Source organism: Stegodyphus dumicola, chromosome 2 (assembly GCF_044657685.1).
Source record: "Stegodyphus dumicola isolate Sdum_Otavi_A_Nest chromosome 2, ASM4465768v1".
In the NCBI taxonomy this organism is placed as follows: Eukaryota; Metazoa; Arthropoda; class Arachnida; order Araneae; family Eresidae; genus Stegodyphus; species Stegodyphus dumicola.
The window spans coordinates 247,271,177-247,294,767 of record NC_140769.1 but is presented as its reverse complement, the minus strand read 5'-3'; the positions used below and the strand labels follow the sequence as shown (position 1 = coordinate 247,294,767).

General features: G+C 30.3%; 1 protein-coding gene across 1 annotated transcript in view; it reads left to right on the top strand.

Moving 5' to 3' along the window:
- The window catches only part of LOC118193063 (DNA repair-scaffolding protein-like), an 84,134-nt gene extending 63,185 nt beyond the window's left edge, over window positions 1-20,949 (top strand). The window contains exons 12-17 of the mRNA XM_085811984.1: window positions 1,399-1,591; window positions 7,350-7,535; window positions 11,062-11,149; window positions 13,904-14,018; window positions 14,101-14,154; window positions 20,737-20,949. Of these exons, the coding sequence (XP_085668110.1) occupies window positions 1,399-1,591; window positions 7,350-7,535; window positions 11,062-11,149; window positions 13,904-14,018; window positions 14,101-14,154; window positions 20,737-20,865 (765 nt within the window). The 3' untranslated portion in view covers window positions 20,866-20,949. The remainder of the gene's footprint in view (window positions 1-1,398; window positions 1,592-7,349; window positions 7,536-11,061; window positions 11,150-13,903; window positions 14,019-14,100; window positions 14,155-20,736) is intronic.
- Window positions 20,950-23,591: the final 2,642 nt, after the last annotated feature.

Below are 23,591 nucleotides of genomic sequence, written 5' to 3'. Positions count from 1 at the left end.
TTTAACCAGCTAATATTTGTATTTAATTTTGTTTTACATTAATTTATGGTACATTGCTAAGTTTATCCACTTTCCTAATCTTTAATTTGATTTTTGTCACATTTAAAAGTACTTTGATAAATAAGAGCTCTTCTTCTCTACTTAAGCTTTTCTGAGTGTAAAATTGTGAGATAATTAGGAAATGAAATTTGCTAAGGAATACAAAATTTAGTATTCTCTGATTAAATAGTAATATATTTTGCATCATATTATAACAAGTTCGGTAACCTAAATTATGCATTATTAAACCGACTTAAGTTAATTTAAGTTAAAAATTATAACCAGAATAATAAATTAAATGTGAAAATAATATATTTTTTATCATGTTATACTCTGTTTAATAACTAAAATTCTGCATTATAAAATTATTTTAAATTAAATTTGTCAATTTGCATATTGAAGTCATATTGTAGCACAATCCTATAATCTCGCAGTTTCTCATGTTTGAAGGTAGGCGGCTATGTATAACTATTGAAATGGCAAGTAAATGTGGACTTCTTTATCTTCCTTCTAACAAAGCAAGATCTGAATAAGTGTCAGTGTATTTTACTTTGAGTTATAGAAATATATATATATATATAAGTGAAACATATATAAAACTGTTCAAATTATAGCAGTTTCTAATTTCTATAAACAATTTTGTTCAATATATGCATATGTATTTTTCAGTAACATTTTAAGGGCGATTATAATTTCTATATAAATTATTTTAATATTTCTCTGAATTTATCTGTAGTTGCACTTGAAGTTAGTGCTGTAAGAATTAAAATATCAGTTAAAAAGCATAATCTTTCCTATATTGAAAGTTCAGTGATGCAGGAAAGCAGTTGATTTTTCAGAAATGTTTCAAATTAATCAGTTAGAACAAAAAACATCTTGAATGTAAATCATTTAAAACTTTATTTAAAAAGTTAATTGTATGTTTCAGATTTTTTTTTAAGCCTTTAATTTTGTTATGTTTCTGTAATATAGTAAGTTGGTACATGAATAAATTTGTCTGCACTTTCATTCTTTAAAATGCTTTTTACTTACATTTTGTTTCTTAAAAAAGATAAGATATGTTTTTCTTTTGGGTATCCCTCTTTCCCCACTTTCTGTTTGTCGCTATTTGGCTCCTTTTTCAACAGGACAGCTAATTAGAATTAGATCTGCAGCTTAAATTGTACTCCAAAATACTACAAATACCCATAATTTAATTAGCTTGTGAAATTACTATTGCTGAATCATAAAGAATTTCATTATCAAACAAGCACTAATATTTGTTATTTAAATTAATTGTTTTTCCTTGAAATGGTTCATATGCATTTATCTCTCTGTTTTTTAAATTTATAACATTATATATTCCTTTTTCATTTGCAGGTTGCTCAATGTGATCGTTTTACATGCATTGGTAAAGTTTTATTGGAATTTAAGAATGAATATTACATGACTGATGAATCTCTTATAAATATGTCTTCAAAATATGTGAAATTTAAGTTTGCACCATTATTTCAAATTGATGAAAGTGTTGTTGGTTCTATTGTTTTACTTAAGGAAGCAGTGTTTGATGAAGGTATGTATATACACTGCTGGCCATTAAAATTGAAACTCCATGAAGGAAAGCAAATACAAAAAAGATATTTATTGCAAATAAACAGTATGGCATGAATACAAAATGTTTAAATTTGTAAACAGTTTGGAGATGTACAGAGGTGTGAAATTAGTAGAAACAGCTACTATCCCAGGCAGCTAAAGCGGCCCTTAGCCGGTTAGGCATGGAGTCGAACTGAGCTTGGATGACAAAAATGGGCAACTCATTTCATGCTGCTTCAAATCTATGCCACACTTCATCAACCATATTAGCTGGAGAGGGGTGGTGGGCCCGTTTCTTAGCAGCCCATAACCAGATGTTTTCAGTGGGTGACAGATCTGGAGACTGTGCAGGCAAAGGCAGCAATCGAATACCCTGTGTAACGAGGAAGGTCAGAGCAAGACCTGCAACATGTGGTCTTGCATTATCTTTTATTGGAAGTGGGTGTTTGGTAGGCCTCGAAGATAGAGCACAGCCACTGAATGTAAGGTGTTAGAAATGTACCGATCTGAATTCAAATTGCCATCGATCCAAACTAAAGATGTGCATATCCTGTACCCAATGGCTGCCCAAACAATCACACCAGGTGCAGGGCCTCTATGCCGCTATCGAATGCAAGCAGGCAACATGTGGTCTCCTCGGTGCCTCCAGACACATATACGGCCATCAGATTACTGAACGCAGAACCGAGACTCGACTGAAAAGACGACATTGTGCCATCCTGTATCCAGCTTTGTCATTCGGCACCCCAGAGTTGCCGTCTCTCTCTATGCTGCATTGTCAAGAGAAGCCAAAGTAGTGGTCGCCATACTGATAGTCCATGCTGCTGCAAACCTCGACACATTGTACGAGCCAAAACTGGGTGTGCTGCAAATGTGTTCATTTTCTGACAACTGTGATGTGGTTGTATTGTTTTGCAGGGCTGACTTCACAATGTGTCTACCCTTTCGAGCGTTAGTCATGAGAGGCTTTGAGACCCTGCATGCCGTTCAATATGACCCTCAACAACCCATAGATTCCATATTCACATGGATATCACACAGTGGTTGGATGTCGACCAGTGCGACAGGCGATATCATGGAACGATAATCTACATTCTTGATACACGACAATCTTGCTTCTATCTAATTCCAACATTTGCTGGTACACATTTCTTCTTTTTTTTCAAGGCATAACGATATTCTCAGCAAACTCCGACCTTGCAAAGTGCTTTCCGAGAAATCCATTGCACAGCTTTTTTTTTATGCAGTGCTTTAGATGTCGTTTCTCCTGCGTAGTCTAAATGCACTGAAATACTAATCATTTACATATCGCAACCTCTTCTTCCTTTTATGTGATTTTTGACATTCATTGGATCATTCCTTCTTAGTGTTGCAATTTTAATGGCCAGCAGCGTATTTCATTATTATATATACTCAGTTAGTTTAAACTGCTGCAGTTAAAATTATTTGTTAATTTTTTACTACAATTCATATTTAATAATATATAATTGTTTTTAGTAATTGAGATAGGCTTTTCCTCTGTATGTTTCACTCTGATTTATAATATATCAACTTAATACAACTAAATTAATGTAATGTATAAAATAATGTATTTTGATAAGAGTCTTAAGCTCCTTTATTTTGCATTTTGTTCAATTGCTCAGTTGCTATTATAAATAACAGTCCCTTTCTTTGAAATGATATAATAAATATTTAGAAGGTGTTTTAAGCATAACATTTTTACTTTTATATATCCAATACATAATTAATTGAACCAACTTATGGCTGATGAACTTTCTGTAACTTATTCACTCTGCTTTCCTCTGCTGAAATCTTTTAGTTTGTTTACTTTTTTCAGCTTATGGATCTACTGTAAAAGTTTTTAATTTTCTCAAAACTTAAGTGTCTAGTAAACTTAAGTAATTTTTCCTAGTAAGTTAATTTTTCTTCTGAGTTTATTTCATTAATTAATTAATAATAGTTTAACAAACTCTTACTTTTTTTTGCACTCCCATTGCAGTAACAAAATTACTTCTGAAATGTAAAATGAAAATACTCCGTTGGGGGAGAAAAGTCTCTTTGATTGATCTTAAAATTATTATAATATTTATGACACCACCCCTGTATTAAATAAACTCAATTAGTTTAGTCAAAAATCCACTATACAAGTAGGACTCTTTTGTATCTAGAAAGAAACTCTTCCAGCAAGCTAAATATGTTTATGCTATTTATGGTGCATAGCTTAAATGCAAATTAGCCATTATATAGAAAATGTTAATAAAGATATAAACTGTAAAAAAATATGTACTAAATGTTTGCAATAAATTAAAGTATTTTATTTGGATAGAATAAAATGTTTGTATGCTTCTTAGCAGTGGCTGCTAAAATGCAGTTAGTGAGTGACCTCTGCAGAAAGTCCAAAGGCAGATTTTTTAGGTTGTGAAAATTTTATAAATTTATATTTTTGTTACATATTCATATATGTTTAGGATCTTATATATAATTAGGATTTGATTTATAATTGTTAATTCCTAGATATTGTTTGTTCATCATTATTTCATGACATTTTCTTTAAGATATCTTCTTTCTCCCATACTCTATTCTTAGAATAATTGACTGCTTTCATAATAAACTGCTACCTAATGCATGGTCCTAAAATATAAACCAAATTTGGGAAACACTGTGTTATACATTATTAACAAGCTTTATAAATTATTAGTATATTATATTAAAAGAGTTGTAAAATTGCACATTATCTGTGGTATAATCTGGACTGGTATTTCTTGCGTGGTATTCTAATGGTGTCCAATTTCAAGGAACAGCAGCCCTAATAACTTGGTATGACAAAACTTGTTTGTTAAATAAGAGAAGTATATAAAGTGAAGAACATAGGACAAGTTAAATGTGATAATTTTTTTAACCCAACGGGCATTAGCCCCGAAGGACTATTAATTTCGTTTTGGCATTTTGCGTCGAATTGCTATAAACAGGGTATCACTTTTCAAATTTCTGCCAATAAATGTTAGAGCACTGCATTATATTTAAAGAAATTAAATAATGAAGAATCTGCATAAATGTATGTATGTTTTCTGTTTAAAAAACAACAGCACTTAGAGCCATCAAATTTTGAATAACATAATCCTTGACCCGAATATGTGCATCTAGAAGCCCTAATTTGGAATTTCTTTTATTATCTGTGTCATACTTTGTAAAACTTTAAAGATTTTTGTTTTTTTATTAACAAACTCAACGATTTCAAGGCGAGCAACAGCAACACTGTGGGGAGAAATAAATATTTTTATCTCCAGCACATGAGGCTGTGTATCGGAAATTCTAAAGATATACTCTTTTTAAAGTATTTTGTGATATTGCTAATGAATTGAATTTTATGGTTTAAATGGGAAATACATGATATTTAATAAATATAGGTAACACACAAAACGTTAAAAAAAAAAAGTTCCCTCTGGGCATAATATAAAATCTGAAAACTTTCAGATATTTTTTTTTTATTATTAAATTTATTAAGTAATGATTTTATACTGAAACTTTTCAGTTGTTTCTGTATTGTATCCCATCATATGCTAAATAAAAAAATGAAAACATTACTTTAAGTTGTAAATTAAAATTAAATGCATAAAATTTGGATGGTGTGTCAATTTTTAGCTGCGTTTCTATAACATGGATTCCATTATAAATATTTTATTTCTTAATGCTGCAATTTAATTAAATGTAATTTGCTTTTCTTATGATGTTACAAAAGGCTTCTATATCTTATTTGTGTAAGTTTGATCTCCATTGAGCAGGCAGAAGCTTTTTTTACTGCAGAGAATTTTAATTAATTTTTCGGGCTGTTTTGATAGAAAACTAAATATTTGATGTAGCTAAGAAATACATTTCTTTAATTCATACAAAATAATAATAATAATAATAATAGTTTTGCAATCTTTCTTTTTGTTTCTCTTTTAATGATATTTATAAATTTGTAAGCTCACATGAATAAAAAACATTTTAGGTATAAAAAAGTAATGCTTGTTTAAATCAGAAAAATTATATTGCAGTAAGACATATTGTCCTTAGCCTCTTCAAAATATTCCTGCTCACTTTTAATATTCATGCGCTATAATTTTCAACACTTTCTAATGAATTCTGGAAGTCATTTCTTATGAATGTCTTTGGTTGTATTTATGGTTGCCTCGGTGTCTTGAATCATTTCCAAATGTTAACTTTTCATAGTCATTTTGACTTTGAGACAATGTCCAGAAGTCATATGGTGCCAAACTTGGTGAATAAGGTGGATGAAGACACACTAATATTTGTGTTTGACAGAAGTTATTGTACCTAAAGAGATTTCTGATCCAATGTTGTCATAATAGAAGATGAAATTGTTTGCCCATTTCTTAGGATGTTTGTTATATATATATGTATATTTACCAGTACACTAATAAGCCCTTATAATATTTAAAATTTGTTCTCAGAATCCTAACCATTAAGTGATGAAATTCTTAAAAAAGCTGAATTCTGAGGTAGTGCAATTCTACAACTCCAATGAAATTCAGAAAAAGAGTTGCTTTTATCAAAGTTTGTGGAACAAATTTCACATTTAACTTGTCCTATGTTCAAGTCTGTGGCCAAAATACTTTAAGTGATTTCAAAAGAAAAGTTCAAATCCTTAGAAATTGTCCTAATAATAAATAATCTATTGATTTAATCATTTCCTTAAATCTTCAGCAATTTTCTTCAGTTAAATAAAATGTCATTGTTATTGTATTTTTCATTATTCATGGCACACTATAAAATGCATCATCTTTCAACTTTAGCTCACAGCCAATTGACTGCTCTAAAAACGTTGAAATTTATCACTGATTTTTGATATTATGTTTCCTATATTGAAGATATCTACCTTTCTGTTGATGATGTGCATACCAGTCTTCATATTTTTTTAGCCCAAAAGTAATTCACTCATTCAAGTCTGTTGCCATTCAGAAAAGTGTAAGATATTCGTAAGATATTCAGTTCTTTCATATTTAATCTCTCTTGTGTGTTACTTAATAATTTAAGTAACGCACATTAAAAATCATAGATGCAGGTCTTAAGAACATTATTTTTTTTTTACTTTTTAATCTGATTTAAAATGAAAATGCATTTAATTCATGATGGATCTAATTTAAAACATTAAATATTTTCTTAGAATTACTTCTATGTTTTTTCATTTTTTTAAATATACAGAAGATATACAATGCTCTCGTGATAGTTTAAATGCATATTCTTCTGATATAAAAGATTTTGCTTTTCCACCTGAACCATCTCTACTGATAAACCATATTGAACTTTAAAAGAGTTTTTTTTTTTTTTTTGCTATTGTTAAAATCTGAACCCTTTCAGATATTTTTCTTTCAGCCTTTATAGTTATATTCTGATCTACAGACCCAGGGCTGGATTAAGACTTTTAGAGACTCTAAATCATTCAAAAGATTTCAGTGTCCTCATGTATGTTTCTGCCAGTTTTTTCTTCATTCCTTCTCTCTCTTGCTTTTGGTTTAGCTACACCATGCAGTCCATGATATAACCAGCAATAAGAAATACTATTTTGGTGCCCCCTTTCTACCTAAGGACATTTTGTGGTGCCCCATTTCCATGATGTCCTAAGCACAGCCTTATATTAACGATTAATCTGGCCTTGTACAGGCCTTAATATTTTTTAATTATTTAAGAAGCTTTGAGATGTTATGTATTGATGTCTTAATTGACTTTTTTTTTAGATTGTCTTGAGATTGATAAATATTGCAAATTTGTTATTTTGGCAAAGTCAGCAGAAACAGCTGGTAGTGTAAAGTTACCATCAGCTACCTTAAAAAGAATAAAAGAATTTGCTTGTGTTAATTTACTGCATGTGATGTCTCCTCTACATTTGCATTCAAATTTATCAGATCTGGTAATTGTTGAAGGTATGTTATAGTTTTATAATATATTTAAAATTATTGTTTTATTATCATCTGAAAGACCTTTTTAGATGTTATTATTAAACTCCTAGATTATATCTCACGTTATTGGCATTAAAAAGATAATATATTGGCATTAAAAAGATTTCTCCTAGATATAAATCAAAACCCTGAAATCAAATATAAAGGCAAATGCAAAGCTTTGTTGAGCTATGGGGTATAAGATCTTTCATCTATTTCCATATTATAGAAGTATTTGCCAGACTATTGTGTAAACACAATCTCTATTTAAACATATTTTTAGAAAGTGTTGTCAGTATTCTACCTTTACTGTAATTAATAAAAGTTGTTCTTTGTAATTCAACTGCATGTAAATTATCAAATTATCACTTATATCATAAAGAAAATTTAATGATATTTTAAAATTCCATAGCTACATTACTATATAAGGGTGCCCCACCATAATTTGAGCAGTTTAAATACAAGGTTTTTTTTTTTTTTTTCAACCTCCGATTGCATAGTATGATGGCCAGGCATGTGGTAGGTGGTTGGTATGCATAGTAGGCGACTGTGCACTTCCCCCTCCACATGCTCTGTCACTGGCGGGTTCAACACGCCATTTCCTGTTGAGTTGTAGTCACATAAACATGGCTGTCGCTATTGATTCTTGTGCCAAATGTGAATTGCGAGCCATTATTCATTTCTTGCAGGCAGAAAGGAACAGTGCATTGAAAATTCATCAAAGACTGAGTCAAGTGTATGGAGACAGCTTCATGAGTGATGGTGTTGTTCATGAATGGTGTGGAAAGTTTAAAGATGGCAGAACTGATGTGCATGATGAAGGAGGTCAAGAATGCAAGTGTATACATTGTTCAACGAGTCGACCAAGCGGTTAAGGAAAATCAAAGGTTCACCATAAGTGAATTATCGATGAAATTTCTGGAAGTTTCAAGATCTTCCCTGTACTCTATCGTTACTGAACAGTTGCGGTACAGATAAGTTTGCACTCGCTGGATCTCGCAGATGTTGACTGTCGACCACAAAACTCGCCGAATGGCTGCATTGGAGTTACTTGACCGTTACAATACTGATGGAGAAGATTTTTTGAAATCCGTTGTGACAGGTGATGAGACATGTGTTCAGTATGAAACGTGCAAAACAAAATGACAGTCACCACAATGGATGAACACAAATTCTCCAAAAAGACCCACAAAACTCAAACGAAAATTTTCAACCGTAAGGTTATGGCAACTGTTTTTTGGAACCTAAAAGATGTGTTGCTTGTGGAGTTTATTCAGCCTGGAACAACAATTAATGCAGACTCATATTGTGAAATTTTGCGACCCTTACAAAGAGCTGTTCAAAACAAACAAAGAGACATGCTGACTTCTGGAATTGATTTGATCCACAACAATGCCCGTCCTTACAGTGCTTGTGTAACCCAATGGCTTCTTCAGCAATTTCATTGGGACATTTTCGAACACTCGACATATAGTCTCGACCTAGTGCCGATTGACTTTCATCTTTTCCCTGAACTAAAGTAGTGGCTTGGGGGGCAGTGCTTCGAAAATGATGGGAAGCTCAAAGAAACCATCACAACTCACGTCCAATCATTAGTGGGAACATTTTATGAAAAGGGTATTGCAAAGCACAGATATGACAAATGCCTCAGTCATCAAGATAATTATGTAGAGAAATAACCTGTATTGTACATTACTTTTGGTAATAAAATCTTTTTTCTGTATTCAACCGTCTTTTCTTTATAGCCCATAGGAGGTTGAAAAAAAAAATAGCCTAAGTAATTATACAGAGAAATAACCTGTATTGTACATTACTTTCGGTAATAAAATCTTTTTTCTATATTCAACCATCTTTTCTTTATAGCCCATAGGAGGTTGAAAAAAATAGCCTAAGTGTATATAATATATATGTATATATATTTAATAATTTATGTCTTTATTTTTTTTGATAATTTGTCTAACTGATATTATTTGTAATTTGTGAGGTATCCAATTAGTAATTTTTATGAATGTTTGTAGCATGTAGTTGAAAAATATATTGTGAAAATAAATACTTAAATTTCTGTCTAGTGACAAAAAAACTTGAAATAAAGTGCTGGAAAAAGAAATGTGTAGTTTACAAAAGCATACCATGCACATAAAAGAAATTCATGTGAATAAAAAAGACAAATTATTAAATATGATAATACTTATTTAAAATATTTAGTTAAAATAGTGAATGCCTTTTTTATTATTAATTTATTTTTAAAAGAAAAAACTGATAAATTTGAAGAAAAGTTTATATTATATATATTTAAACTTTTCTTCAAACAGGGCCCACCAGCGGCCGAGGAATAAAGTCGCTGAACACTGGTAGTTCGGTCCGAGGTTCAAATCCCGCAAACAGGCTGACTGCATGAGTGTTTGTGGGGTTTTCCCCATGTGTAACATGTATACAAGCCAGTTTCCCTTAGAAAGTCCTCCATGAAGGCTTCCCTCCCCTCATGCAGATAGCCCTTGAGGCTTTGCCGTAATTAAATAACCTAACCTATCAAACTTATTAGTTGGAAGTTTGTATATGTTTTCTCTAGAATATTGAGCATAATACATTTTAAAATATGATCAGGATTCCCAGGAATAAAGTGATTACCTGAGTGCTGAAGAAAGAGTTTTAGGAAACCTGTCTTACCTAATCAAATGATAAAAATATGCTAATAAAAACAAAAATGCAAATGTTCACATTTCAAAATGTGATATTGCTAATAACAATCATGATGCATATTACATGCCATGAACATTGCTAAGGATTTCATAGGAATTTTAAAAGCCATATAAAATGTATCTGTTAGACTTTCATACTTTAGTGTTTACTTTATCTCCCTATGCATATATTCAGCTTTTTGCTTTAAGTATTTATGATTTCACTCAACCCAAAATTAAATCACTATCAGATGCACAGAAATTTACATTATGTTTTATTTCATAATTTAAACTTTTATTCACTTGCTACTGAGTTTGCTGAAAATACCAGTGTTTGTTATGTCATTGCAACCAGCATATTGAACTGGTTACTTAAAGCTAATGACAACATAAAAGATTTATAAAAAAAAATAATAATAATATATTCAGTATCTAGAAGAAAATGTATTATTTAATGGCTAGTGAAGTAGGTTTTTTGGACAAGTTATACGTCGTGATTCAGCCATCTGATATAATTTTTGAAAAACATGTGGACCTAAAAATATAAAATATATAGGATATAAAAGAGCAATAATTATGTAGCTTAGAAGCAAAGCTGAATTCAATTTGAAATTTTTCCCAGATATAAATGATTTTTTTGATTGATTAAAGTGAAATCTGTTTATTGTTTTAATTCTTATTCTATTCTAGTTCTATTCTGGTCTAGTAATAATTCTATTCTAATTTTTTATAACTTCATTTTTGTGTCTTTCCATTCCTTTAGGATAAAATTTTATGATATTTTTATAATTTTTTAAATAGTTATAAAATTTTATTTATTTTTTGTTTATTAGGCATAATTACACATGTGGATGAAAAGGAAGCTATGTCATGGTTGGAGTGTAGTTTCTGCTTCAAAGATAATTTATTACAGGATGCAAAGTATGTCTCAGCAGAAAAGTTTGATGAAGTATTTGTGTGTAGAGTTGTATAAAAGTATATTTCTCCTTTGTTCTAAAGCAATTCTTTTTAAAATTAAAAATAATTAATAAATTGTAATTAATAAACTGTAATTTTGGCTGCATCCCCTTTCTGTCTTAAAACTAATTGTGTCATCTGAAAATTAATCCACGTTATATCATCTACAATGTGATGGCTCTTGTCCAATCACTGTTCAAAATTTAAATGAAGAGAGCAATTCTATAAATACCCCAGCTGCTGAATATGCACATACATTTTCTACTCTCTCTGACCCTGCTTACATGTGTTTCCTTCCTTCGCTGTATCATCTATTGTTTAAAGTTTTGTAAAATTGTAAGGATGCTTATTGTATGCATAAATGATGTATGATGAAGATATGTAACAAGAATACCAGGAATAAGTTATGTGGTGAACTCAGCTCATTCATTTGCAAGTCTATCGTTCCATATCTGCAACAGTTTAAAGCTATCTTCTAATTAAATAAATAAAAAATATAAAATTAGGTATTTTATAAGATGTATTTTTTTGATTAAATCTAAAATAGTTTAAAATACATGAGTTCATATTTTATAAGATAATTAATTTCAGAAATGATAAATAATAGAAACTATTTTATTTCTGCCAATTCCTATCATAGTTGGAAATAAAGTAGATTGTATTTTTTATCATTTTTTAAAATTAGTCATGCTATAAAAGATGAGTTCGTGCAGTTTGAGCTTTTTAGATGCACTGATTAAAAATGTTTTAATTATTAAATAAAGGAGGACTATTTTTTTTTTTCCTAGACCAAGAAGATCAATACTTTCTTTTGCATTTGTTAAATTTTCCAAATATCTGTTTAATTAAATTTTTAATTTAATTCTTACTATTTTTTATTAATTTTCATTCCTGAATGGAAACGATTTTTCAAAAGAATGATTTTCAAAAGCAGTGATTTTTCAAAAGAAATTTTTATATAAGGTAAAGGATTGAATTTCCTTGCGGGTTTCCCTTTAAAGAGATTATCATTAAATCTGAATAGTCAAACAATTGTATGATCAAAGATTTTCTTGCATCTTCCATTTTCTAATGGAAGCTAAACAACAAGACTTCAGTCCATCATCTTCTTGTTAAACAATTTGATACCAAAAAATTATAGCAGAATTCTAAACAGAAATGCATTTTCTAGTGCTTATTTCAGTTTCAAGTTATCTAGAACGCATTTGATCAAACTTAAATGAAATTAGACATTATCATAATTCTTAAAATTGCGAAGACTGTAATTGTAAGTAAGAAGCAAAATTATAAGTATGATTATGACGTACTAAACATGAAACTTCATGGAATAAATGAACAAGCAAACAAAAAGAAGAACAATCTTATAGATTTGCACAAATAATAATAAATTAAAATTTATTAATTATTATTAAATAATAAATAAATTCTTATTTATAATTTGAATCACTTATGTTTCAGCAATTATTGTAGTTTTTTCATTCACTGTAAACAAGCAGAACCTCACACATTTTAAATAAACTCATTCCTTTTGGAAATGTTTATAAATGAATTTTTTCTCAATTTATATGACATCAGAAGATATTAGTGTGATTCATTTTTTTCTTTTCTCTCTTTAAAATGTAAAAATTATGCATCAATTGGAAAGCAGGAGTTACAATACTAATACACAAGTGAAGAGCCTTATGAAACATTTCCATTTAACTTTCTAATGCCTAAAAATGTTGGGCTTAAAATTTTTTTAAAAATCCATAGTAATCTATAATAAAGAATGCTTATCAATCATACTTGTCATTGTGTTCAAATGTTCGTGTTTATTATTCATCATTGTATTAATGAAGAGCATGATTTGTCAGCATTCATCAATTCAGAAGCATTCATTCCGGTTCTGTATAGTTAACCTCAGTTTACATTTCTTCTTCTTCTACTTCTTCTTCTTCTTAGTGAATAGATGCTCTTCATCATCAGTGTTTTATGAACATTTTAAAGGGTTCAATACATTGAGTTTTAATAAAATTTTAAAATGTTTTTCGAGCTTTTAAGCCAACATTTTATATACATATTAATAAATCTGTCCTGCAACTTTCCTATTGGTATTAAAATGAGAATATATGGCAGATCTGTTTATGTGTGTCATATGCATTAAAAGAAATGGTAAATTGTAACATAAATGTAATTTTTCAGATCTTTCTTTTAACAAGTATTTAAATTTTTGAACCATTAAAATGTTTTAAAATTTCTATGCTTGTTCCTAATAATGTATGATCAAATCTTATTTTTGATTTGTTCATAAAAGTGATAAAACTTTTTATAATAAAACATTAAAATTCTAAAATCTTACAAAATTTATAAAAAAACAGACTACTAGTTGAATAAAAATTAAAACAAAAAAGTTTTTAGGTTAGAATGTAATACAAGACAATAATTTTAAGAAGCTAGCATAAAAATAATGTTGAGAAAATATTTAATACTATCAATTTTCTGCATTTTAATTAAAGAAATTTTAATATTTTGGGAATGAAAACCATTTCTAATTATAAACTTTTGGTGTAGTATAGTTGAAATAAAAACATGCAATATAATGGTAATTAAACAAGAAGTTGTAAAAACCTTCTGGTCCGTACTGTCAAATTTGTATTTTAGATATTAATATTACCTCCAGAAAAATAATTATTTGTTTTTTGTTTAGTGATTTTTAAGCATTTTTTTAATTCTTTGTAGTTCCATTATTTATTGTGAAGATTGCTCACGTATTGTTCCAAAACCTATCCTAAATGTGAAAATGGAAGTGATCATTTGTGACCAAAATGTGCCATCTTCAGGTGTAAAGATTCAGGTAACTCAAATTGTATTTGCATATGCATAGTTCTTCTGCTTTAACTAATTGAATATTTAAAATTTGCATCTTTTCTCTCTAGCTTTTGCCGTCAACAATCAAAAGCATTCTTCAGATAAGTGAGGATATTTTTCAGGTAAGGATTTATTTATTTTCGTGCTATCATTAAGAATATATCATTTTATGTTTCAGCATAATATTATTAAACAAATTAAAGCTGTGTTCAAATGCATAAATGCATTTAGAGAGCTAACAAATAAATATTCTAAGTGAAGTGAAGCTCCTAAACATTTTGTGGCCTTGAGTTATATTTTTATTTAGTTCAGAAAGAAACCTTGAAAGTCCCCATTGCTGTGCAAATCACAATAATTAGATGGCAACCATTTAGGAATACTTCTTGTACATGTATATATGTGTGTATACATATAGAAACCAAATAATGTAAATATTAATAATTGCCTTACTTTTGGAGGTTATAAATCAAGTAAATAAAAAAGAGCTTTTGAGAAAATTTGCCAAAATGATTGCATTTTATCTTTTTTAAATATGTATGTATGCTCAATAGAAAGTAATGTAAACAAATAAATCACTGTAATAACTTTTTTCGGCATCAAAATGAATTTTGGGAAAATTTGAGCAATCTTTTGAGAATAATTTTCCACATTTTTTTTCAAATAGGCTGCTGACTTTTCAATGTAATAACCCATATTTTCTTCAGATTCCAATACTAGCGCCTAGATCATTAATGAAAAAGAAGGTTGATGATAAATGCATAACCTATTGGAACATTCAAATGTCTGTGCATATTCTGCAGATTATACGAAGATATTTGATTGCTTCAATATAGATGCAGGCCATTTCTCGTTAATTACCTAAACTAAGTTGCAAAAGTTATTACTAACATCAAACTATTATTGTGTGTGCTTTGTTGATGCTCATTGAATCAGCACTGCATAAGATGAATCACTATCTCACTGAAAATTATGGCCTTCTTTTTTCTGATTGTGTCATAAATTCAGTCAATGAGCATAGTAATTCTCTAAAATTATTATTATTTTCCTTATCGAATTTTAGAATATCTTTCTCTTTAAGTACTTTATTTGTGTGTGCTGTTGCAATTCCTCAGTAGTGCTGTGCCTGTCATCAGTAGTGCTGTGAAATTATCGATTTTTCCGGATTATAGATCATCAATTTAAATCTCGTAAGATGGCATGCAGAAATTCTAAAATTAAAAATATGAAACCGTAATGTATGAAATAAAGAAAAATTATGATCTAAAGGGTATCAAAATTTACAAAAAAAAAAAAAAAAAAATTAATATTTATTTGTTTACTTTATTAAACTTTTCTTTCAATGTAAGTTGTTTAAGTTGCTTCGTTTTATGTGATAATACTTTCTCTTTAATTCTATAAACAAACATAATTTCTTGTTCAGTTACAAAGTTCCGCTGTTCAAGTCCCGTTAATTGCTGTGCCAAGAATACCGACTAACTTGTCAATCGAAATTTTTTCGTTTTCACTAACCTCTCTGTCACATTCTTCATGTCTTTATCCATTTTTTGCAGCAATTCCACTTTTTGTTTGTTGGACATCAAAACATACTTTCGTTTTGTAGATCCTTTGGAAGTTCCAGCATCGGAAATTCTATTTGAGATAATCGAAAGTTCAAGTTTACTTTTATAAAATTGCTCTTATAGTCTGCAAAAAATAATAAGCGGGATCCAATTCGAAGATTAAGGAACAACGCAATCATTAACATTAACTGAAATAGATAATTAGATAATTTTAGCTTACACCGTCCGTTATACATTAAATGCGCTGGCGAAAACGTATTCTGCACTTGTGCACACGCATATGCGCAGTAGTCAAGGTCTTACGTGCACGCGTAAAACGCCTGTGCGCATGTGCCAACGCGGCGCATGCGCAGAAAGTTTTCAGCTTTGAGGTCCAGATTATGGGTGTCCGAATTAACGACTTTTGTTAGTATTTTATTAGGATTTTAAATTAGTATTTTCTTATATATGTGTAAGAAAAATAGAAAAAAAATATGTAAAAGAGCAAAAGATAAATTATGAATTAGCAACGTAAATTAATTTCCCCTCTGTATTCTAAAAATAATAATCTCTATTTGCACTACATCATTCCGAGATTAATCCATGTCATATGACTCTTACATGATTCTGATGATGTAAATGGAATTAAAACTCAAACAGCCAATAATAATTTTACAGCAGTACTAATTGTTCAAACAAAATGCATTTAAAACCAAAACTAACTCAGTCTGAATTAAGATTTCACCCTAAACATAACACACTTGCTTGCCACTCTTCGATCTAGTTGGACTGCTGTCTGCTGCTTCCTTCCTGCTTACTGGAAATTCATCAAAAATGTAAACTTTTGGAATAGGCATAAATAATGTGCCAACTTGTTTGTGGCCGCTACATGTTTGTTGAAATAAAAGTTGAATTAAATCTACCTCGACTGCCAAATTTCTTATTCATTGTGGATTGGAGTTTCAACATCTCTAAGCCATTGAAATTCTCACTGTTCATTACAGATTCAACCATCTGTGTTCTACTACAGAATCTATTACATACTATATATATATATGTCCGTATACTTTTTGTGTGGCCTATAGCAACTAAAAAGGGAGGTGCACAACTACATGTTATAGCAGTCCCATATACAAAATTTCAATGTCCTGAGGCTACTAGTTTTTGAGTTGTGCTAAATGCATACATATGTACTTACAGACATCGCAAAAAAAATTTCTTCTGAATACATTTTAATTCCATTTTACAATCTGTTTTGTAAAAAAGAGTCTATTTTTCTGTTCATACATAGAGATGTCACACAAAAATATCATTAAATTGGATTCAAGAGTGGTCAAAATGGGTATTTTTGTTGAAATATGATACCCAAAATTTTTCACGATTACAATGCTTCCTGTATGTTGTACAACGAAGTAAAAGTAAAACATGTTTTGCTATATTTTATTGCTCTTCAAGCAAAAGAATTGCATACATTTAAAAACATATTTTCACCTCATAAGAAATTAGACTAAAACCTTAATGGCTAATATATATATATACATACATATATATAAGTAATATATATGTGTATGGGTGTGTCGGTACACATGTGTGTATATGTATTGGTGTGTGTATTTATGGGATATATATACATATATCTCTCTCTAAATACACTGGGCATCAAAATTAAAGGATAATGAGAGAAAATCTGCTCTCTAAGTTAATGTTGCAACCAGTGCCCAATGCTGTAATTATTTTGTTAATTAAATACAATTGAATGCAAAATTGCACTGCCATGCATATATTAGTGCAAGAAATATGCAAACTCAGTGATTGACAATATGGTGTGCAGTAAAAGAATACTGGAATTCTGGTCTGTAGTCTCATTTAAAGTGAATGGTTTCTGGGAGTGATAGTATTTAGTAATTACGGATGTTAGGCATCATTTAAGTGAAGGTCAAAGTGGCGAATAATTGGTAGAATCACAAGAGGTGAAATACATGGAGGTCACCCAAGATTGAATATCCCTCAAAGTGTCATATCAAGAGTATGAAGCTACTTTTTAAGTACTGGATCAGTTGATAGGCAGCCTCAAGGTTGACGAGGAGCAACAACTACATCAGAAGACTGTTTTCTTTCATTGTCAGCTCAGAGAATCAATGAAGTGACTACAAGTAATTTGATTTTAGATCTTCAGGCTGCCACAGGAACTTGAATTAGCCATTCTATTCCTGCACGAAAGCTTAACGAGTTTGGACGACTGTATGCGAGAAAACCAATGGTTTGTATCCCATTCACTCTAGTTTCCAGAGGTGCCCATTTAAACTGGAGTTGTCATCATGTTCATTGGACCAAGATGTCTGGGCCCGAGTATTGTTTACTGACAAGTCCAGATATAGACTGAACAGTGATTCTAGGTGTGTTTTGATTGGAAGAGGGAAAGGACTATGCAACTTGCCTTCCCTTTTCTATGAAATATCCCATTTCTGTGACTGCAGTTTAATGGTTTGGGGAGGAATCATGACCAATGGCCACACCGAGTTGCATATCTTTCAAGTAAGGTTCTGTAACCGCTCGGAGATTTGTTTATGGACAAGCTAATTTGTTATTATAGACAAGGTATTGGAGCTTCGAGTTAGACTGTTTAGGGGTGCTATTAGCCCAGAGTTTTTGTTAAAGGTTGAGCATTTGTGGTGTCAGAATACTTGCAAACAGAAGATATCACTCGAATGGACTGGTCACCCTTATTCACTCGAACTTCATTGTGCATGTGTGTGCTGTTTCTTTTATTTATTATTATTTTCTTTCTGGAGAAGATAATTTTTTGTTTAAACAATTTTGTATTTCTCAATAATTTTTAATAATTAAGCTATTTTATAGTTTTCCATATACTGATAACTGCCAGTAATGCATCTTTGAGCAAGTCAATAATGATCAGTTTGGACTATGTCAGCCTCACAGTCACCTTTCTCATCCTAAACATTTGCATCATACTGCTATATTGTACCTTTCCCTTCGCTACCCTTACACTGCAATCTTTAATTGACCCAGCACCTGTTTATGGAATCACTGCATTATTCAGACCTTGTAAAATTAGAGTAAGAGACATAAGAAAATGCGGGTCATATGATCTCAAATATTTAGCTGGAAAATGCAGTGAATATGTGTATTGTGTATTTAAAAAAAAAATATTCATATATTTATATTTGATTATGAAAATGAATATGCTTTCTGTTGTACTAGCATTCCAATAAACTCCAACAATTTTAAACGTGATTACCTGTAATCTGTGCTTAATAAAAATATAAATAAATAAAATTATGGTTTTTAGACAATGTAGCATAACAAATTTAATGACGTTTTCTGGTATATATAAAAACATTGATAAAAATTTCTTAAAAGAAGTAACTGATATTTTCAAAAGTACACTGTATTTATAACATAATTGGTTAGAAGAAATAAATTAATTTTATTATCAAACTTACTTAACATTTTCTGTGGTCACTGCAGTGCTGTATTGTTATAATAAATATGGATCATGAATTACTACTTCAAATTTTTTTGCTTTAGATAAACTTTTACTCTTGAGTACATTTTATGTATTCTATCTTTTAATATTAGTTTTCAATTTAGTGATTAATTCAGTGTGAAATTATGTAGCATGTGTCAAGAATTTATTTGTCTACTCTTTTTTAGATATTTTATCCTAACTTAAATGTGCACCAGTTTCCAAAAGTTAAACAGTATACTGAAATTGCAATATATTAGCTAAAAAATTTTTGAATTTTTGATATTACAAATAAAAGCAAGTTGCATCAAAAGTCACAAATAAAAGCAAATCCCATTTAAATACAATACACCATAAAACCACCTATTTAGGAGGAAATTCCTATTCAATGAATGATGGTATATTAAACAATTTCCAGTTAACCAAAGTATAAAAATGAGTGCTCTATATTGCAGAATTGCATTATAGAGCCATAGGCAGATTAGAAGCAGGTCAATGACTGTTTGATATTGCAAGATACCTAAATGTCAACCATCCATGATAAGCCAGTCATAGTACCAATTTCTAAGTACTGGTTCACCCTCTCAAAGACCTACCAAAGGTAAGCTAAGAGTTACAACATCTGCAGATGACCAGCATTTATGACTTAGTGCACATCGCAACAGGACTGCAACTCCATCTCAGCTTAGTTCTGTGCTTAAAGAGATCTGTATGCTAGGCGACTAGCATTGGATGTTCTATTTACTCCCCCCACAAATAGGAGCATTTAAATTGGGCACACAGTCCATGTAAATTGGGCTGAAAATCAGTGGAGGTCTGTTCTGTTAACTGATGAATCCTGCTTTGCTTTACAGAGTTATTCTCAATGCATTTGTATATGGAGAGAAGCAAACACTCAATATCTTCCATTTAACATAAGGGAAAGGAGTGTTCTTGCATGGTGAGGAGTATCTTTAGATGGATGCACATACCTGTATATGCTTCCACGTGGAAGTCTGAATTCTGAAAGGTACAGAGACTGATGTACCAGACCCTACTTTTTGAAATTATGTCTGTGTGCTGCCACAGTTGATAATACTTAAATTTTGCAAGCAGGTAATGCACACTCTTGCACTGCTTGCCTCGTGCACCAGTTTCTTGGGGGGGGGGGCTGTAGTCCTAATGGAATGGCAAGCATGCTCTCTCGATCTTAAATCCATTGAGGATGGGTGGGATGGTTCTTGGGAGATATGTTGCGAGCCTCCAACACCCTCCCCAAACCTTAAATGGGCTTAGAACTGCTTTACAAAATCAGTGGGTTTTGCTATCCATGCAGCTCATTGACAACATTATAAACAGCTAGACATCACTGTCAGGTCTGTATTGCTACTTGAAGTAATCATACTCACTATTGAGTTTTTTTTTTTTTTTTTTTTTTTTTTTTTTTTTTTTTTTGTTAAACAGTGTATTTAACATAAAAATTTTTTAAAAAATGGAAAATGTAAATAAAATTCAGAAAGATATGACTTACAAATCTTCAAAATTCACTAATCTGCACAATCCTTGGTTTTAAGGAATTCAGTTTATAGGAATTCTGCTTACGTAGTTTACATTTATTCATAAATACTGATAATATTTTCCACTGTATTATTTAATGATAGAATGACATTTTATAGCAATATTTTTCCTTTCTTTTTTAGCCTCAGTGCAGTGTTACTGATGTATTGGGTAAAAAGATAGGACCCCTGTGTTGTTACATGAGAACTTCTGAAGAATCAGGTGAAAAGAAAATATTTCATCTCACTGAAATTCAATCAGCTGTCAGCTAAATGTTTTGTGCAGTAAATAATTGTATAAAATGTGTAAATTTCATAGCACTTTTTTTGTAATAAATCACCACTGTTATGAATCCATTTGTATAAATTGTTTTTTATTTTACAAAATTTCCTCTAATACATTACTGTTGAGCATAGCTGTTTTTTGCTCAAAATACATACTTGCTCAAAGCTGTGTTGCTCCTCAATGCATTTTGAGCATTTGAATCCATTTTAAAGATCTATTATTCTTATAAATTGTATCTCATTTTAAAGAGAGTTTCCTAAGTGATTAAAAAACTACACATTTAACATATCAACTATGATAAAAAGGGTGACTTTGAGAAGCAAAAGTGATGTAGCTTAGTTCCGTCTTCAGTTGTTAACTGTTCTAATAACAGGATTTTTGTAAGTAAAACTACCACATGTCACATGCAAAGCTGAGAGCCATACCTTTGAGTTGCTATATACTTCTTATTTATTATTAATTTTTTTTAATTTGAAAGTAAATTGTCTGCAGATAGTCTGCTTATATATGCTAAGGTTGTTGTGTACATAATAAAGATGTGTCCTGTAATAAAATTGCCATGAAATATAGATTTTCCTTTCTTGATAGTTAGAAGGCATGGTGGTCATATTGCTATGACTTAAAGACTGATACTCAGGGCAAGGAAACTGTAATGTAAAATGACTGCATTTTTATTTAATTGCCACTTTGCTTGAGAAAGTGAAATGTCTTCATGTTTTGTAACCAGGTGATTGGCAAATTACATATCAAAATAAAATGTTGTATGTCCATAAGATTTTCATTAATAAATAATAATAACAAAAAACAATAGAGGCTGATTTTTGAGGGCATACTTTATAAATGATGGATTCCAAGATCACGTGAAATGATAAATAATTGTGATTAACGCTTCTTTTATGCCAACAAAGAAGCAAAGATGCAAACAAATAAAGCATTTCAAAGCTTAATGTATTATTCAAGCTTATATTATAGCTTGTAGCATCCTGTTGTTCTTATGATCTGGGCTTTCATGAAATAATGAGATCGCATAATGTTGAAGGCAAAAGGACTGCTGTCTTGTATATTTATGTTATAAATAGAAAAATGTTAATTTCATTATGTAAGCAAATTCAAAGTCAGCAGTCTATTCATTAGTCTGGTATATCTATTGACATGTGTAGTAAACAGATTATTTATACATACTATTGGGAAAGCCCGCCAGATGAGCGGGCTGCAGCCAAAGCAAAATTTATAAATTCTATGTGCAGTTGAAAAAAACATGTATAAAAACATTTTAGTATGAATGAAATCAGTTCGTTCTTTCTAAGCAACAAACAATTCGTAAATCATGTTTTTGTTGGCAAATCAGGAAACAAAAACTTGACACATCAGGTTAATACATATGACATCATGATTAATGTCATGCAACAATTTTTTCTTAATATCAACAAAAAAAATTAATGTGGTTATAACATACTATGCCAGTTATCCTAACCTGAAACAAAAAAGTTGCCAACAGCAGCTATATATTTAAAATGCTGACATTAACAAAAAAAATTTTGAAATACAATGATGTCGCATGCTTTTTTCATCATCAGAATATGACCTTATGTAATAAAAATACATTTAATGTTTGCAATATTATTTCTAATTCATATTTTGTAAAACTTTTTATTTTTATTAACTAGCTCTATGATTTGAAAGTGAGCAGTGGCAACATTTTTCGAAAGCGGATTTTTATCTCCAGTGTGTGAGACTGTTGCCACTCAGAAAAATGAGTGTGAAAGTTAACATTTTCAGAGCCTTTGAGTAATATCTCAGTTGATAAAAGTCTTAATATGAAATTGGTCGAAAGTGTTTCCCACAAATTTTTGAAATCCGAGGGACGAGTACCTCTCTCGAAATGAGAAAATCTCAGATTGAAATGTTTGTTTGTGTGATGTTACAAACAAACATTTCAATCTGAATCAGATCAGTTCATTCTTTTCAAGCAACAACCGATTTGTAAATAATATTTTTTGTGCCCATACCAGGAAAGAAAATCTTTTTGACACATCAAGTTGATATGCATGTGTATTTTAATAGTATAGACATGCAGTCATGAAATTATTGTGGTGTGCTCGATTTTAATCCGTTTGAAAACCTTTGGATGAAACTGAAACAGCAGGCTGCTGCAAAACATCTAAAAAAAAATAGTACAGCAATGGAAGCCATAATTCCATATCAGCATCATTTAACATTAACTAGAAAGTCTTAAAAGCTTGTGAATAAAATTTGTCAAAGGTTTTCCACTTCCAATCTGAATAATAAAAAACAAAAGCTGCTATATTCAGTAGTTATTGCCAAATTTTATTCAGTTTTATGCATTCAGACGTGTCTCTAATGTTCAATAAATAATGTAAAGAGCTTTAAGGGGTTTTGTGTATTTTTAATTTTTTCTTTTGGTTTTAATAGTTGTAGTCTGAAAAAAAAAAATTTTATATTAGTTTTAGCATTCATTTTCATCTTCCCATCAAATATAAATATCAATTTTAAGTATCAGTATTTTAAATTTCTGAAAGCTTTTAAATTATTTACAAAATTACATCAAAAACTGCATATTATTTATTTCATTTTCACTTTTTATTATTTTTAAAATGCAAGTTTCAAATGTCAAAAATGCATATGTGCATGAGGTGTTGCAGGATTTTTTAACATAACTGTTTCAGTTCATTTTTTGTATTACTGCTGAAAA